At 38.4% G+C, this 18,997-nt stretch overlaps 3 protein-coding genes across 3 annotated transcripts; 1 reads left to right on the plus strand and 2 right to left on the minus strand.

Moving 5' to 3' along the window:
- Positions 1-465: 465 nt before the first annotated feature.
- Positions 466-8,364, minus strand: cdc42se2 (CDC42 small effector 2). Its single transcript, XM_062420797.1, has 5 exons — positions 8,300-8,364; positions 6,153-6,399; positions 5,431-5,532; positions 5,271-5,349; positions 466-3,098 (listed from the first exon to the last, which is right to left on the minus strand). The coding sequence occupies exons 2-4, from the start codon at positions 6,204-6,206 to the stop codon at positions 5,275-5,277; spliced, it is 231 nt and encodes a 76-aa protein (XP_062276781.1). The 5' UTR covers positions 6,207-6,399; positions 8,300-8,364; the 3' UTR covers positions 466-3,098; positions 5,271-5,274.
- A 48-nt stretch (positions 8,365-8,412) lies between these two features.
- nip7 (NIP7 nucleolar pre-rRNA processing protein) lies at positions 8,413-11,266 on the plus strand. The gene is made up of 5 exons (XM_062420885.1): positions 8,413-8,544; positions 9,269-9,355; positions 9,448-9,586; positions 10,456-10,596; positions 10,813-11,266. The coding sequence occupies exons 1-5, from the start codon at positions 8,489-8,491 to the stop codon at positions 10,930-10,932; spliced, it is 543 nt and encodes a 180-aa protein (XP_062276869.1). The 5' UTR covers positions 8,413-8,488; the 3' UTR covers positions 10,933-11,266.
- A 112-nt stretch (positions 11,267-11,378) lies between these two features.
- terfa (telomeric repeat binding factor a) lies at positions 11,379-18,151 on the minus strand. Its single transcript, XM_062420873.1, has 12 exons — positions 17,998-18,151; positions 17,323-17,418; positions 16,999-17,129; positions 16,659-16,745; positions 15,690-15,830; positions 14,771-14,883; positions 14,036-14,575; positions 13,325-13,444; positions 12,526-12,672; positions 12,013-12,089; positions 11,878-11,921; positions 11,379-11,537 (listed from the first exon to the last, which is right to left on the minus strand). The coding sequence occupies exons 1-12, from the start codon at positions 18,149-18,151 to the stop codon at positions 11,379-11,381; spliced, it is 1,809 nt and encodes a 602-aa protein (XP_062276857.1).
- Between the last annotated feature and the right edge of the window lie 846 nt (positions 18,152-18,997).

Raw genomic sequence — 18,997 nt, forward strand, 5'->3', positions numbered from 1 at the left:
TTTGCAGACTCGTCATTGCTCAGCATGTGTGTGTCAGTATACGTAACACATTTTCAATTGTGTAAAACTGAGGATTTCTAAACCTAAATGTAAGTTCTTACACTGGTTATTTTGGTAGATATTTTGATATGCTTCAGCAGGAGAGACACAAATGCAAATAATGACGCTAATTATGTCCCTTTGAAGCATCACAGTCCTGCTCTAGTGTGTCGGCATGCACTCGGGCAAGGCTCTGAAACTGGCACGCCTAAATGCAACGCAGCCTTTAAAAATCTATTTACATAGTTTAATAGTAACCTGTTCAAAAACCTGATATTTGATATAGTTAAACATGTATGAGGACAACCAGTATTGTTGTTGTTTAAAAGAAGTGCTTCATGTACTTTTAGTGTTTCAGGTGTTTAAACCACTCATAAATTCAGGGTTTAGGCAGTGAAAACACAGGAAGACACAGTTGGTGAAACATCAACAGATGACATTTATTTTTCATTGCTTATTCTGAAAAATGCAGATAAAAGACAGATGGATTTCCCTAAAAGTGGGAACTACATGTCAGGCAGATCCTCAGAGAAACAAATGACACAAAAACAAACCACTGCTCCAATTCTGCCTTTCCAGCAATGTTATACAAAAAAGTAACCAAAAATATGTTTAAACCTGAATACATATAAACCATGGATTCATTAATTTTTTTTTTTTGCTATGTATTTACACCATCATACAATAAGTCCTATCACAGAGTGTTGTGATGAGGAAACATTTTTTTAAACCACATTCAATCACTCCACTAGCACAGCCTGCTGGTCACACAATATACTGCAACCCCAGTAGGTCTTGACAATATAGCGTTGATCTCAGAGGGGAAACAAAACAAACAAATGGAGGATCACTTTTCACACAGAAATTACTCCAAAAACTTTTAACAGGAATGAATGAGTTACAATAATGTCGCCTGATGAATGATAACGTCTGTCAGTGAATGTTTTACAGTTTCAAGGGGTCCCTTTGCGCGATGCTGGGAGGAGTGACAACACAATCAATGCAATGCTGGTCAATTTTCCTCTTACAGAGCATTATAGGAAGTAGCTGTCACCACAAAGAGGGTGTAAAGCTTCCGTCTGGTGAATCAAACCCTAATGTCTGCACTCACTGAGAAACCTTTTCAGTTTTAAATGATCTGATTAAACCTCTCTCCACTCTGAACTGCTTATTAATTGTTAGATATTACATGCCTATAAGGTATACTCTATCAGGTATATCACATTGCCTTGGTAACACCAATGATTTCATTTTTGTATCATAAAAAGCTCTTTTAACATTAATCTACATACTTTTATTGTTGACTTTGTAATACAAACACATTCTGTTGTAGACATACTCACACACAGGATGCACATGGAGGAAACACAATCACATGCAATAACAGATCCAGGCCCGCTCATCAATATTCACTGTTAGTGGCGATGAGCAGTGTGTACACGGTAAACACCCCAATTAAGTGAGGCCATACATTATATGTAACATTCATACTGCTGCTGCTGCTGTCACTGCCTGCAAAGATTTGAGTAAGGCCTTCTTCCACCGGGCCTGGTTGAGAAATTTGGACAACGTGCGACAATACTGAGGGACGAAAACGTACCAGTCGGTCAGGTTTCTGCTGTCATTTCAGCAGCATTCAATAACAAGGAGAACGTGAGCTTGAGTCTGACGAGACTGATAACAGCAGAAAACAGCCAATAAGAAAGAACTGCATTTGCTTTTCCCTAAGAGAGGAAACATGTATAAAATGTAAAATATAAAATCTGCTGTGAGAAGGTGGATACATTTTACATAAAAACAGGAAACGGAGGAATAGTTGGGTTTAATGTCCATTTTGTTGGTTTTTGGCAAAATAATGTATAATATTAATCTTTTTAACACTGATACAAAAGGTGGGTCAGATTAGGTTGAATCCCATTTAGTGGCATTTTTCTAACTTTAAGAAGTCCGACAGTCAATGATGCGAGTTTTCAAAGAAACGTCAAACTACCAAGACCTCTGGAAGGACCAAATCATCTCTGCTTTTACTGTGAGTGTACAAACAAACCAGCCAAAACAACAAAAATAACCTTGAAATGATTGAATGCCAAGACAAATAGTCTTAAAAAGTCATGACAAGTGAACATTAGGTAACAACAAATCAACAATGACAAGTTGGATCTAACCGCTAAGACAACCCCTAACTCTACACAACCTGACCCACGTTTGTTTGCAGTGTTGATTTGGTTACTTCCAATTTTATTTCTTGGTCTCTAGTTGGTATACGAGATTTTGAAAAAAAGAAGAAGAAAAAATCTTCTTTAAACTACAAAGCTCAGCGTTTGCAGTAGCAGCTGCTAAAATCACACTATGAGGAAAATTAACAAACATGACGTCAAAAGGCAGATTAGGAGGTTCATAGTTTATTAAAATTCTATTATGGTTCAAATCTAAATGAGTATTAAAAAAAACAGTTGAAATCAATGCGAAATTCCTAAGCAAGTGTGAGTGTACAATGTATGGTCCAGTGTACTCTACTCATTTCAAGTTTATTACAACAGCAATCTTCAACCCTGAAAGCAACTCAGAGAATAATGAGTATTTCTCAGAATAAAACAATGAACATTTTGCTTTTTTTGCCTTGCTACCTCTACCTGTCCTTTGATAAACCTCTGAGAATAAAAGAAGGAAACTGAATGTTCCAAATCTCCAGCGTGGCCCAGCCACCATGAGGTCCGTTAACAAATCAGATAATAAATACAGGCATCCAAATGGGCTACGACAGCAAATATTTTTGAAAATATTCTCATGCATACACACAAGCATCCGTCTGACTGAGATTATGAGCTTTCTAAACCCTCTTCTCTACTTTTAACAGTTACTCTTTACAGTGCAACAGTATGGCAGCAAATGGATAGCAGTGCTTTCATAAAAAAAAGGAATGGAAAATAAAAATATATATACAACATTATGGAAAAGCAGTAGTTTTCATCTTTTGGTCCTGTGTCCGTTACAGACAGAACTGCTTTTTGAAAATGCTTCCTCATATCAACAACAGTAGTTTCCACAAGACTGACGGGCTGTGAGGAGAAAAAAAAGTGAAACACAGGTTAGGATATGAAATGCTGGCTGGTTTTGGTCATATGAGCAAAACCAGAGTCGCAACAAATTTCACATCAAACCTAAGCCTGATCGAAAGTTTGGGGAGGAGTTCACTTTTCAAGAGAATGACTGAAAAGCCTTAAGAGTGTTGCCTCTGGCTCATTTTTCTGTCATTTCTTTCCAAATCACATTTGTTGGGCTTAATCTATTCAGGCAGATGTAGAAAAAGAAGTAAAGTGACCATGATGTGGGTTTCTAAACAAGTCAGGCTGCAACATTAACAGTTAACCATTAACAGTCATGTCAGGTAGGTAAACTCACTCAACGTCACATTCAGGCTACAGCTGACAAAAAAACAACAACATACACACCAACAAACAAACTAATGGCTGAGTCACTATCACAAGGAAAACAGACACAATTATTAACGTGACAAAGCTAATCAAGAGGAAAAATGGGGCAGTCCTTCCTTCATGGAAGGACGAATTCCTCCTCCATACAACGCAAACTGTAAACAAATACGTGTGGTGTGGCATTTGCACCAGTTCCTTTCAAAGCCACATCAGACACGTTTGCTGTTGTGTGTTAACATGAAACGCCCTCATCTGTTATGACACAGTATGGGTGCAGGGTTTCCCACAGAAAATGTGTTAGTTAAGGTGGTGGGGAGCAGTGAGACGGAAAGGGGGGGGGGGGGGGGGGGGGGGTTATACATTTTTAGTTTTTGTTGACATTGTCAAAAATGTGATAATTCCACTTAGTTTATTACTGAGGTTGTACTAAGAGGTGGTGGTGTACTTGGGTGCATTATATTGAAAGATGTTCCTAATATTTTGCCCTCCTCATGTATGTTGATGGAATGGACAAAATATTAAGAACACCATTCAATATAATGCATCCTAATACACCACAATCACTCAATAATGAACATAAAGCAGAATGTTCACCTTCTTGTTAAAAAATGTAGTATAAGCTTCATAAATGTAGAATTTATAGCAGAGCTGCTGTATTGGATTAAACTAGATTGCACAGGTTAGGCCAGTGAGTCTATCTTATATAGTTAATTTATTCTCTGAACTATATTTTATAGTAATTACAAGTTATATAGTATTATACAGTTAAGTAGTGATATTCAGCTTCAGTAGCATCACGTTTTTGTTGAATCTGCCTCACTCTCTCTTCAGGACTGCTGAATGAGAAAGCCTGAAACGTGTTGCTATAGTAACGTCACAGTTACCTGTCTGAGGATTAACGTTGTTAATGATGACATCACATGGCGCTGTTTTCGTTAGTTTTTCTGAGCAGGTTCTGCCTCAGATGATGTAGATTTATGTTTTAACCAGCGGTCTGTGTTTGTTCCCTTAAACTTAATATCACTGTTAGCTTGTCTGTGTTATGCTAGCGGGAGGTACAGCGAGAGCTACAGGTGTGTTCAGGGTCGAAGTCAGACAGTCGGACATAGCGGTTCCGGCCAGTCGTCCTGCAGTAAACACCGCTGCAGACGTTGGTTGAACATTAATATACATCGCTGTAAATGTGTGCGGGAATATAAGTGTTGGATTTGCGGGAATCAATTAAATTGTGCGCAATACCTGCAATCCCGCGCTGAAATTCAGGCCCTGATCATATATATATATTTATTTTTGTTTTTTATTTTTTTAAGACGTTAGTTAAGGCGGCAGGCGTGTGTTGCTAAGGCGGCCGCCTTAACTGTAAAGTGCTGTGGGAAACCCTGGGGTGGAGTCATGACATGACATGAACATTTAGTCACTGATGTTAACCGGAAAGTGCCCTTTTCAATATATGTGTTGTTTCTCAGTAGTAACAAAGTGTGTAATCTTCATGCCAGCATGTGACACAGAGGAGCAACTTTTTTTTGGGAAATGATCTTTTCACATACAGCAGGCTGCTTATCAGTGTTTACCAACAAAGCTGCACTACTCTGTTATATACTACTCCAAAGTATTTTTACATTATTAGACCCTAGTTTTACATGTAAAAATCAAGTTTTGCTTAAATACCGGGGTATATAACTATTTGCATAAAACATGTTGGAGCTGGTGCTGGGTAGTGTGGGTAGTGAAATCCTGTGGCTGAATATCGGTTCCACAAAGGGATATATATATAAAAAAAAAAAAAGCATCTCTCACCTTGTTACAACTGAGAACCTTCGGACCCTCCGTGCACGTAGCCTCCTTTGGATTTCATCTGGGCCTGAACGAGGTCCACCTGTAAATGTCGAAAAGTACGTTTTAACTGAATGAAAGCTGCCAAACACTGTCAGATTCTGAAAAGAAAACCAAAACCTACTGATGCCAGTCCCAGACCCATGTCCCCTGAGCCTACGTGTGTGGTGTGAACAAAGTTTGTCGGCTCCCCGATCATGGAGCGATCGATCCGTCGCCGCCGCTTCTGAAATCAAAGCATCAAACATGAGCTTATATTTATAAAATAACATATATTAAAATGAGATCGCTGCTTTTGTCATCCTAAAACATTTGAAAGTAAGATGACTAGTCAGTAAGGATTGAGTCAACAAAGCCTCCTCATCCCACTCCTGGTTTCCTGAGCTGCAGGGCTAAAACTAAGCCAGAGGTCGACAATCATGACAACCGTGTATCTAATCTGTAGGGACAACAACTGGTTGTTCCTTGTCACAAATATTGGATCATATTGAATGTATGTGTTGTGCAGAGAGTGGGATGTGGTTAGGTGAAGTCCCAGCTGGTGTGTTCTTTAATATATAATTGCAACAGGATGTGATATACATTTTGTTATCACGCATATCCACAACGTTTTAAAGAAACTTCAGGTATAGTGACTGCTCATGATTTTCATGAGCAGTTGTCTTGCTATAAAATGCAAGATAATCGAGCCAGGACACTACGTAACACTAAAGTATGATGGTGTATTTCATAAACCTTTTCCATCACCTAAAAAACACCTTTCACAGCATTTTCCACTTTAAACAATGCAGCTACATTAAAGATTGAGTCAATCAATTGGTTTCTGGAGGTTAATTTGATACTCACAGGCTGTGGCTGCTCTGCAATGCAGCAGCTGAAACAAACCCAGAACTCAGTCATTCTGAGGCCAACGAAGAAGCCACAGCAGTTTCCTCTCTCACTTCAGACGTCTCTCTCCGTCTGTCTTCCTGTTCTGTCTCACCAGAGCCACAAACACACGGCGGAAGCTGATGACAGACACACAGTGCTGGTTTCTCTGGGGGAGTAAACCGTTGGCACAAGAACTGCTTTCCCAACGCTAGGCAGCACACTCCTGTCGACATGCGAAAGTTACAGAAAAACAAATTCTTAAGTAAATCCTTACATGTTCTGTCACATCAGTCATTACTGTGATGGTTAAACATCACATCTAAACTTTGTTTTTCCTGTCAAGCCATCATAGATCTGGATTAACGATTTGCTTTCTTAAAGAAAAAATGGAATACCATCTAGTGGAAATATTTCTGAGGTTAACAGTATTATCCTGTTGATTTAGTAGCCAGTTTTGTGCTTAGTGTACCCCTGCCTTCACTTCAACAGACTCGTCCTCAGACAAAACTCAATGAAGTCAAACTGACGCAGGTTTACTAATGAAACATACTTCTCTTTCCCATTTCCATATTTGTATTAGCTCTCACATAAATGCACGTATCATGTGACCGATTTGGAAAGTTTGAGGTTTGTCCGGCTACTTTGAACTGCCATTAAAGGCAGGCTACAGTATGTATATTTCAAGTACTCTGACTTCCTTGTACAAAGTTAAAGGTTGAGCAACAGTAATCTAAAGAAATACGCTGTACGAAAGCAAACTTGTGTGTTTTCTTTGTCTTGATGTGGAATCTTTAAAAGAAATAAATGGAGCCAGTGTGAAGCATACGTGCCAGCGTGGGAACAGTCACTCGCTGTGAACGACACTGGTTGTCTTATTGATCCATATCTTTCACTTTTCATTTTGTGGATAATCTCTTGTGTTTCAGATTATAACCTTGGACTTCCCCAGTCAGTGCTATTATATATATATATATATATATATATATATATACATATATATATATGACGTATATATCAGCTATTATATTTCAGCTCAGAGCTGAAATGATCTACAGGATTATTTCACAATCGGGGCAGACAAGGAAGCAGAACAGAAAATTTGAGCAGAATTTTACAAATAGCCGATGCTGTAATCATTTAACGTGTTATGTTGCATGTCCGCTCCATGTCCAATTTTGTAGGTGAGAAACAATTGTTTAGGAGCACAGGATCACACACTGTAGACTATGATGTCATTATTTATATATAGGATGATGCATCTGCCTATAAGGAGGCAGAAGCAGGAAAAAGATGGACAATAAGTGCTGAGAAATTTGAAGGGCCTTGCGTTGAGGTTAAATTTATATGATTAAATCCAATTATTTTTAATTTTTATTAAAGAGCAGCGGGGTCAGCTATTTTTTTGCGATGTGTCACGTCTGAATATAATGAATATAATAGTTCTGCTGTGTGTACAGTGGCTTGGCAGAATCAAAAAGACAGTATCAGGGGTTTTCATGCCAATGATTGCTGTCAGTCAGGAGGTGACAGGAGGATTAAGTGATGTCGCTGACAGAGTAGATTTCCTGATGTGCAGCTCTTACACTTACACTGCAGCTGACATTCAGCTGTTCAACACAGCTCAACAATACAATCAGATGGAAAAGGAGCCTAATGATGGTCTTAATGACTGTTGACATATTTAAAGGTTTAGTTACTCTGATCTCAGATTACACCTACTCGGTATTTACAAACAAATGAATGTTATGTAACTTGGCGGCGCTGCGTCAAAGACAATCTCTACACACGGAGAGTACGACCTAAACCCACATCAGTAGGAACATACATGTAACGACTGATGAAATTCAGTGTTTCAGGATTGATTCAAAGTGTTGCTTGAGCAGAGCGGGGTCGTTAGCGTCATCGGCTGCTAGCAGAGTTAGCTTGCCGTGTTTTTTTTTTTTCCGCTGACAGCTAGCTAACCCAGATGAGCTAACCAGGCTAACTCAACCCGTTTTCGAAAGCATGACCTCAATGTGCGACAAAAAACGAGAGGTGACATACAATAATGTTCACAGAGCTCCTTGTCAGCTAAACAATGCGTCTATTAGGGAGGAATGTTCATTTTAAGAGCATTAACTTACCAGATGTCGGCCGGGTTTGCCGGAGATCGACTGAAAGCTCAAATTGCCCAAAAAAGTACTCCAGGAACTACGCTCCCCGTGACGTCAAACCACTTCCGCTCAGAAGGGTGTCTGTTTCCGCGTTGACCCACGTTTCTCACAGTTAAGACACGTTTATTCTCTGATCACGACTATTATTAAATACTCAAGATGAGGCCACTAACAGACGAAGAGACGACAACGATGTTTGAGAAGCTGTCGAAGTAGTAAGTGAGCTTCCTTCAGAGTGGAGCAGAAATTGTTAGCCTGTGTGTGATCCAGTTCGTCATGTGGGACAATTTCTGCCATTTGGGCTTCAGCAGCACATTTTGTTATGAAGCCAATACATTTTATCCGCACCTGATGCATTTCTCTAATCATAATAGAAAAGACACTGCACTGTGTGTTTCCTAATGTGAATAGTTTCAGGCTGAAATCTGGTCCACTCAGTGGGAGGCTGAAACGTTTGAATTACCTTAATTCATATTATAAAACCTGTGGTCAGTAACATGCGAGACTAAAGTACATGCTCATATTTTGTTAATTAACAGATAGTGTAGTAATGTATGAATATAAGTAATAATATATTATGCAACCTGCCTAACTATTGATATTGCACATTTAATGTTCTGTAAATGTATATTCCACCAATTTAATGACATACGACTGTCCCACTTTAGTAAAACCAGGCTGTGCCACATTTCAAACCTCATTTTCTAAACTGGTAATTTCACATGAAGTTATTCAAAATTCGTTGTCACTTCACTTTGACTGAACTTCACAGCCTAATCTATGGCATCACCTGTGGAGTCATGATTTTGATTACATGTCACCCCAGGTTTAATTTGACAGCAGTCTTAATCATTACCACTTGGTAGAAAAAGAGAAACATGCATTTGAACTTTTGTGTCACACATTAAACTAATTTCACTCTATTTTCTTCCACTACAGCATCGGAGAAAACATAAAACTTCTAGTGGACCGACCTGACGGCACTTTCTGCTTCAGGCTTCATGATGACCGTGTGTACTACATGAGGTAACCCAGTGCAAGTAAACACAAGGGTGTCTTGGTATCTATTGGTACTTTTGAAAAGGAATCATTCGTGTATCATCATTTTCTGTCCACAGTGAGAAAATTCTCAAGCTGGCCACAAACATCTCCCGGGACAAACTTGTGTCAGTGGGAACTTGTTTTGGGAAGTTTACTAAGACCACAAAGTTTCGCCTGCACATTACAGCTCTGGATTTCCTGGCTCCCTATGCAAAGGTGACTGCAGCAGCTGCATCTAATTTCTGTTATTTGTGTATTTGCTTCCATCATTTGCATGCCTGTGTCTCTCACTAATGGACAGAGATGCAATACTGAAGTAAAGTTAGTAGGCAATAAACATATCTTGTAATATCTAGTGAAGTGAGATGTCCTTTCCAGGCAGTATGGACACATGTTGGCATTCATGAAGCAGAATACAGTCCCCTTAAATACTGAACACCGGACTGACTGAAGTGAAAAGTTTGTTCAGGTTTTCACTAAGCAAACAGATAACTTAATCAGTTGTATGAGCCCTTATGTTTACACCTCTATAAACACACAAGTTCATTTATCCTGCCACACACCATATGTTATTATTTATTGGTAGTTTTTAACTTTGATGGAGTGTTTGGCAAAGTTAAACATGGAAATACTGTTACGATATTTTACAATGTGTTAACTCTAGAAAAAACCCTTACATGCTGACTTTTCTTTCTTTGAGTTTTGGAAAAAAATGCTTAAAATAAATGTTACAAATGATCTGATATTATGACATTGCAGTATTATAACTATGTATCTTTCTATTACTACAACTAAATATAGTGAACATTTTAAACTGTGACAGCCCTACTTTTATTTGAACAATTAGGTCCATTATATTTTAAAAGCCACCAAGAGCTGCATGAAGAAATATTTCCACATCATCTGTCTGGGCCATGAATATATTAAAGGCTGCTCATATACCAAAATCCCTACAATCCATTTCTGTGCTGAGATCTCGTCAATCCTTACTCTCTTTAAATATTTCTGTTAAGTTGGTTAGGTAAATACATTTGATTGTACTTGTGCAAGTATGAATAACTCAAAGCTTTGTGGCACGTCTCCAGTTCAAGGTGTGGGTGAAACCTGGAGCTGAGCAGTCTTTCCTTTACGGCAACCACGTGCTAAAATCTGGGCTGGGCAGAATCACTGAGAACACAAATCAGTACCAGGGAGTTGTGGTCTACTCAATGGCTGACGTGCCTCTGGTAAGTCATAATCTATGATGATGTACTCCTACTGAGACCACTGATGCTGAAAAATAACACTGTACGAGTCCTGGATTGAACCTACTCTCTGTTGTCAGAGGTTTAGAGCACCTTGTTTGTATCAGTTTAATTTTAGATCACATGTTAAACATATTTAGATATTTGTTCTTTTTCACAGATGAGGGTAATGAAGCAATTGTGTGTCTTGTTTCTCAGGGTTTTGGAGTGGCAGCCAAGTCTACCCAGGAGTGCCGGCGAGTGGACCCCATGGCCATTGTTGTGTTCCACCAGACAGATGTAGGAGAGTTCATTAGGAATGAAGACACATTAACATAGATCAAGATGCCCTTTTCATACCCAGTAACATTCACCGAAGTTCAGTTGCTGTTTGCTTCCAACAGTGAAGTGGTTGTATTGAAAAACTCGGCTGAAGGCCACCTCGATAGCAGACGTTAAAACTGGCCCACATTTCCCTGCACAGTCCAGGGACTGAAATAAGGACTTCTTTATTCGTTCACCTTGGGATACTGCTAATCCGTCATCTACAGGATTCCTTTGTAACAGAGCCTCCTGAGGCAGGCAACATTATCATACTCCCCATCGGCTTTGTGTTAAATTTTAGTTCTTTTGTAAATGTCAGTTTCAAATAAATCCATGTCTTTGTAAAAAATAAAAAGGGGGAAAAGCAACCAACTTGAAGAAAAAAAACAACCGAACATTTATTGAAAATAGGTAACATTCAGTCAAACATTTCACAAACTTATGAACTTAAACTTGATTCCTCAGACCAATTTTGACTTCTTCATGGTTCTCCATCTGTCCTTAAGGTTAACATTCGTACGACTATCTAAGGAGTAGTGCGCTCTTATTTTGCCCCAGGCTCCCTCTCCAAATCTTTTAACTCCGTCTCTCAGCTTCTGTGACTCACTTTCAGTCCACTTCTGCAACACAACAAGAACATGGTGTTACTCAGCTTTTCGTTGCTGTGACACACGTACAAAACAGAAGTTTTTTTTCTTCATTTATAGAGCAATCATTAATGTTGTATGTTACTGCAAGTGACCTGAACTTAGAAGTCTACTTGTGTGGTGCTTTCATTTAATGTGGGGGATGACCAAATCCATTTCAGCCTTTTCACATCAATGTATTTCCTAGTAGTTGTTACTGAGGTTTGATATTCCCTCAGTTTACTCTGTGAATATGGTGTACTTGGCATCTAAATGACAGTAATAGGCCATGTTTTTTTTGAAAAAGGTACAGATAAGTGAAGTGAGTGCTCACCCTCCTCTGGCCTGAGTTTGAAACGGTGCTCTTGTTGGGTGATTCTTTAAAGAAAAAATAATCACTGCATTAACAACACTGACACAACAAGATGAACACAGGCTTAATTAGAAGCATATATCTGAAGAATATTACCGCTTTTCTTTGTGAAGAGCATATCTTCATCATTCCAGGTATCCTTACTCTCCTTTGCGTTGTTGAACAGCTGTTTCCTGTCATCAAGAGCAGAGTTTTTGTTAATGCTTGGCCCCCTGATCCATAATAATTGATAAACAAAATAGTAACTTTAGATTTGTTGATTAACTATGCTGGATTGTGTTACTGAGGTTTGCAGTGGAGCCAATATGAAACCTTTTAAAATGAAAAAAAAAAATTAATTCAAATATCACACACTGAATCTTTTTCTTTGAATTCTTTTTTCTTAAGTCATAAAAATCACCATCTAAAGCAGATGAAGGAAACTTATCAACCTTAAGCCTTAGAAAAAGTGCACTAATTGAAATGATAAAGTAAATCAATAATTTCTTAAGACCATAGTTAGTTACTAGTTACAACTTAAGACCTAGTTTGAATGTTTTGCTTGGATTCATTCATAACAGCTGAGTCAAATGACTGTCAGCTAAAGCTGCTGGTGTACTCTTTACTAACCATTTTGAACCTGAGGGGCCTGGCTCTTCAACAGGGTCCTTTTGAGGAGTGGAGCTCGTTCGAGGGAGGGGGTGACGAGGGAACAGATTGGGCGAGCTGTCCAATGAATAATCTGTGATGGAAAATTCATCTGTATTACCTTTGTCCCTGCAAAAACAAAGAGTGTTTGTCAGATGTAATCAATTCTTGTATCATAAACTAATTTACTGCCATCAAATGGATGTTGCAGTATTTGGACTTGCTGAAAGGATCACTGGCCAGTTTTATACCAGGCTTCTACAGTGGAGTTTTGAAATAGTGCTTTTTGTCTTCCTCACTGTCAGCCATATAATGTTTACTTAAGTGGAGTGGAGATAGTGTGACCGCGCCTCTCAAGTGTAGATGGTGTGACGTGACTGGAGGGTAAAAGTTCAGAGGAGGGAGAGAGAAATAAATGAATGAATGGGAAACCCTGGTGTTAACAATTAGGCACTACATCTGTTAGTATAGAAGTGCTGTGTCAGTACAACTGTCAGTGTGCATACTTTGTTGCACAGAGAAAACTAACAAAAAACCTTCCTGGGTTTCTAACAGGTTTCTGTGGTTTAAGAGGCAAAATAAAAAATACCCATCAGAGTCCAGTTTTTATGAGACTGACTCCATCCTTACAGGCCTGTGGTGTCACTAGCATGACTCGTCATTATGATATAATATGTGAGGTAATTAATTAATTAAACCTAAGTAAAGCAATCACACACAGGCAATTGTTACTGAGAATTATCTCAGCTACAGAGAAGCAAACATGTTTTTTTGCATTTACCTGCTCTGTGAACTGTTGGTTTGGTTGTGGTGTTTTCGTACACGTACACTCTCACTAGTCACAGAGCGACGAGTTTCCTCCTCACTGTCTGCTGACAACTCCTCCAAACTAGATGAGGCTCTGCGTGACAAAACAAGCACTGTTGGTGGAGATGGTTTTGACTCAACATGCAGTCAGGAGCACTCACGAGATTTATAGGAACACAAGCAGATCCTAACCAGTATTTTTAATGACACACTATCTTATTGATATATATATATATATATATGTGATTTTTTTTTTTTTTTTTTTTTTTTTACACCTGTGAGGAAAGTGGTCTGTAGTATGAAGATTCTCTCTGATAGTTCACTTAATTGCTATTCTTAATCCTGCTCCTGCAATGTGTTACTTCTGTAACCCTCAGTTAGTTTGTGTTTACTCAAGACAGGCCTCCGGCCCACAAGTGATCACACCTCAGAGATACTGACTGCATCTTGAGTCAAAACCATCTCCTCTGACTGTAAGGCTGAACAGCGACAGGTAGGTGTGGTGGAGACAGAGCAGCTTTGGGCAGTTAAAACTCAGTTTGAGAGTGTAAAGACTATTGATCAGGTCAACTGTAATAAATATCTGTAAAGGTATTCTGATTGCCATTTGATTGATCAGAGCATTTCTAACTGTAGGCAGTCTGTGATCACAGCCAAAAAAGTATGTGTGAAAAAACATATTTACCTGTTTACCCTGTTGATGGCTGTTCTGGAGCGTTTCTTGGTGGCTATGGAAACCTCACTGTCTGTTTCTGGGCTCTGCAGGTGTCTTTTATGTGATATATCCAGTGTCTGTTCTGGTTCTTCTGTTGTGACTTCAGCCTCCAGTTCCTGAGAAGCTGAAGTGCACTGCGAGCTCCCTTGACTGTCTGGCTCTATGACCAGTTGTGCCACAGTGTAAAGCCGCCTGTTTCTAAGTGTTATAGGTGCCTTTGAGCGCGGTGTCTTTGAAAGCGACCCTGCCTGTGTTGGAGGAACAGTATCCGTTTGCGGTGGTTGGTCTGCTGGTGAACCCTCCATGGGGCTGCCTGAGTCTCTCTCTGAGTCCAAGATAACGGATTTCCTGTGAGGAGGTGATAGGCGAAGAGAAATCTCCTTTTCTGTTCTGACCTGCTCCTCGCTTTCAACCTCCTCCTCGAGCTGAGTGAAGGTTCTCTTGTCTGAACCTGCAGCCAAAGCCTTGTAGGTGGCCTCCAGCCTGGACCTCTGGATAATTGTGTGTTTACTGGAAGATCAGTTAGAAACAAGAAAAAGAAACAGAACAGGACATTTAAGCAGGAGCATTGTATTTGTCGTGTGTCACATGACTACACAGAAACCATATTGAAATGCTTTGGGAAGTTTTTTAACAGTAATGATAATTAAACTGGTTTGAAATGATCTGAACTGAGAGGGAGAGAGTGTGTACTATGTTACTGACTGGTCTGTGTTTATTTGTGGAGTAGAGGACGGGCCAGGTTCGTCTTGCTCATCAGGTCCAACAGCTCCGTTGTCTTCCTCCATCTGTCTTTTATCAATAAGCTGTCGTGCAGCCTGGTACACATAAACAAACCAAAAAGACAAGAATTGATATAAAGACTTGTACTTAAACATAAACATTCGATTAGTTGATTGGATGAACAAATGTTGTCAGAGGCTGGTAGCCTTCAGGCTGTTTTATTAAGACATTTACACACCAAGGATGATTAATTGATTTGTTGATATCAGGTCAACACAAATTGAAAATTGAAGGTTTGCATTTAGTAAAGTGTGATCTGCACAAATAGCTGTTTCACAAAAATGTGCCGCTGTATGTGTATGTGAACTTATTCATAGTTTTTATTGATCAGCTCTCAGTCTGTCTGAGTGGCCTGTTTGACTACAGGCATCCGAAATTGACAGAAATCGAACCAGCTGTGGGAAAAAGTGTTCTGCACCGTGAAGAGAGATAGACAAATTCAATTCTTTAACCCAAGTGCGATTTATTCACACTAAATATTCGTATTTCTCTATGTACCGTAATTGTACAGTAACTGTGATAGTACATGACGTAGTAAAGGATGACAAAAAGTTACTAAAATGCAAACAAAATCACTGCCATTTTCTTATAAAACTCTTATGGGAACATTTTCAAAGTCTTAGGAAGATTCATGATTGGTTAACAATTGAATAAGCTTTTAAAAACATTTTGTTGTATTTACAAACTTGGCACTCTTGACCCATCAGCTTCAAAGTGCAATTAAAACCCAAACTTTGAATATTCTGTCACAAAATATCTCAGTCAACAGAAAAAAAGCTGAAAAATTTTATTTTTTATTATAGTGAGCATTAATATTGTGCTTACCACTGAACAATCATACCTTTTGGAGAAAAGGAACAGTGAACGGGCAAAGTCTTTGACAGAAGGCATACACCTCCGCCTTGAACCGTTGAAAGTTGATCTGCTCAATGACTTCATGCGTATTACTTTTCTGGCTGATGAGACCCATGAATATCGCTTTCTACAGAGGAGACAGATGATCATCACCATGTTAAACACAAAGGCATACACCCAATAAAAGTCAAAACTGCTAAATGTAATAACAAGACTGAACAATAATCAACTTCACAATGTTTACACATACAAGTCACAGTGAAAATTATTTGATTTAATAAAACAAATTATGCCTAACATTGTACACTGTAAAAATATTTTCCTGAGAGAGAAAATGAAAACTAGCTAACTTAGTGGTATCATGATCAATTTAAATACAATCTATCCCATCAGCTTTGCAAACATCATCTGCCTTTTTCATTCTCAGATAGGACACACATGTTTATCACAAACCATCAGCAAAGCAAGCTAACGAGTGTATTTTGCATCGAACACTTACATTTGTGAAGACAAAGACACCCTGAAAAGGTTCACCTATTTGACCGTATAGAGGGGACATATTATACTGTACGGGGGTCTGTAACATTAACTCAAAAGCTCATAGCCCTGAGAATTAAACATTTAACAAAATCTAAATATTTTTACAAACCCCTACGAACAACCTGAATATCCTTTAACGCCTTTATGATATAGGTTAGAATGACCTACTATTATTTCAAATTAAGGGTTTGATTAGTGTAACATTACTTATGTTACATTGAGTGACTTTTACATAAACACATACTGTGCACACAGACCTTTGAGCATTTTTGTTATACAGATTGTTGTTGAGTAAGATGCTTAACTGTTAAAAAAATGATTTAAATGGTTTAATCTGAATGCAGCAACCACAAAAGAAAGATGCTGATAACAGGCAATTATTTAGTGAACATGCTGTTTTAGTTACTGAACTCACCTTGCCAACCATTGGTTTGGGAAAGTGTTTGTTGAGCAACTCTTTTGCTCTCTCAAATCTGTTGTCTTTAATAAAAATCCCAACAATCTAAGGACAGAGAAAAAAATAAAATCTGATTAAAAGTTAAAAAAGCAAATATCATGGAACAAGCATTCTAGTTTTGTATTAGGCAATGTAGTATAGTATAGCTGCTGTATTCATTGTTGACATCATACTTTAAACTCTAGCTTTCACAAAGAACATGTCTTTGTGTAAAGCTGTCATGATTAAATCAGTGCAGAAAATGAATATTAAAAATAACAACAAACATTTAAATGAAATAAGATTGAAGAACACGTACCATCTCTTTCAATGAAGTAGATACACTCTCGAAATCCTGCTGCGGAATATTATATTCCTCGCTTATATTTTCCAGCAACATTAAGGCTGATTCCAGCGGAGATACCGAATCATCAGAGTCAAACGTCAGGTCTGTAATAATGACAGGCAAAGCAATGCTTGCTGTAGTGAAGTGTGTAAGGTTTTTATTTACTGGTGGACAAGTAAATATGACACTTGACATGGAGCTTATCTTAATCAATTGTACACATGGATGTAAATAAATTAAATCTCCAACAAAGTTACTGCGATGTACAAAGAATAAATACATGAATCTTGACCTCACCAAGTCTATCTCCATCATTTATCCGGGAAAGTAACTGCAATACTTGAATCTTTAACCGCATGCTGTCTGTGGACTCCAAAGGACGAGCCAAAACACCTGAAACAATGAATAAACTGGTTATTTCCACTCAAAACACGTCTTTAAATATCAAGTACATAATTCAAACCCATGCTGGCTGCACACTTTTTTTATTTATTTATTCACTCACTCACAGGAGAAAATGTACTTATGAGATAACTTATGGTCTGTGTCCAGGATTTTACTGCCATGCAAACTGATGATATGAAGATACTGGATAACTTTGCTGGATATTTATATTTAAAATAGTAATAATGTTTGTCCATTAACACAATGTTTACACGTCTACATGTTTAGAAAAAGCCCGTGTTTACAGTTTATCTTCTCTTTTTGTCAGGCAGGCAGCAGGTTAACTAACTACTGACACATTTTATGACGCCAAGATCACATACATGAAAGTACTGCATACCAACATGTTAACAAACAACTAACTGAACACTGACTATTGCAGCACATCACTGTAGTGAGATAATGTGCTATTTGTTGGTTTAATATTCAAACACGTATTGGAGGTGATTAAGACTAGACTGAGATTAAGTTCATCAAAGTTAGCTTAGCGGACAAAAAGCGAGCTCTTGGAGACAGTTTCTTACTTACTCTGGAGTACATCTCTAATTTCACAGAAATCCGAGTATTCCTCATTTTTAAACAACTCTGTCGCCAGAAACAGATAATAGTCAACAAGCCAGCGATTGACTATCGACTCGACATCAGACCTCAGGACGCTGTTTACAGTTTCTGTTGCCGCCATATTCAGGCTGTGTGGAGGAAACAGGAGAGAGCTGTTACTCCCAGTGAAGGCGGGAACTATAGCCAGGATTTCTACCCTGAGTTCAGCCCTCTCAGGCACAGCTTCGTCCCGTTTATATGGCGAGTAACCGGTCAAAAGCGTATATTATACACCAATAATTGTGATTGAGGACCAAACTAAGGGTTGTATTTTAGGATTCCCATCAATCCTCTTCATAAATACAATTTGTTGGCCATGAATAAGACAGTAAATGCTGCCTTCAAGACCAAAATCAGGGCGTATTTTTCTTTTTATAAGGTAATTAGCGGATCGCACACCAGCAGAAAGCACAATACTCCCATCTACTGGATTGGAGTGAATCGACAACACATTGTCGCCTCTTTTCTTAAAATGTCTTCATTATTTCATAACATTTTACTCACCATAGCTAATTCAGCATTCAGAAACGCATTTTATGTTTTCACTTTTTTCACTGTGGTTGTTTCCTATTTCTATAATTAGGCTACATTTAACCAATTATACTTGTTTTTCTTTTTTTAAAAATGTGCCACTCCTTAGCATGACCTGTGCATGTATGTTGTTTAAGTTCAGAAGTATTTACAGGAAATTACAAATAACCATAATAACACACTTAAAATAATTCAGCATTTTATCATTAATTTTTGCTCAGAGGGTTACATACGAGATGTGAAATCTTCCCCTTGTTTTGTACTGGGTCGCTCTTTTACTCTTTGGTGCTGCAGCAACACTACTGTCCACAGGCCATTAAATCTCTACTGCATCTTCAGGGAAAGTTGACAACAATCTTAATGTTGCCTTAATGTCATTTGTTTCATTGACTTGTCA

Source organism: Scomber scombrus, chromosome 1 (assembly GCF_963691925.1).
Source record: "Scomber scombrus chromosome 1, fScoSco1.1, whole genome shotgun sequence".
NCBI lineage: Eukaryota > Metazoa > Chordata > Actinopteri > Scombriformes > Scombridae > Scomber > Scomber scombrus.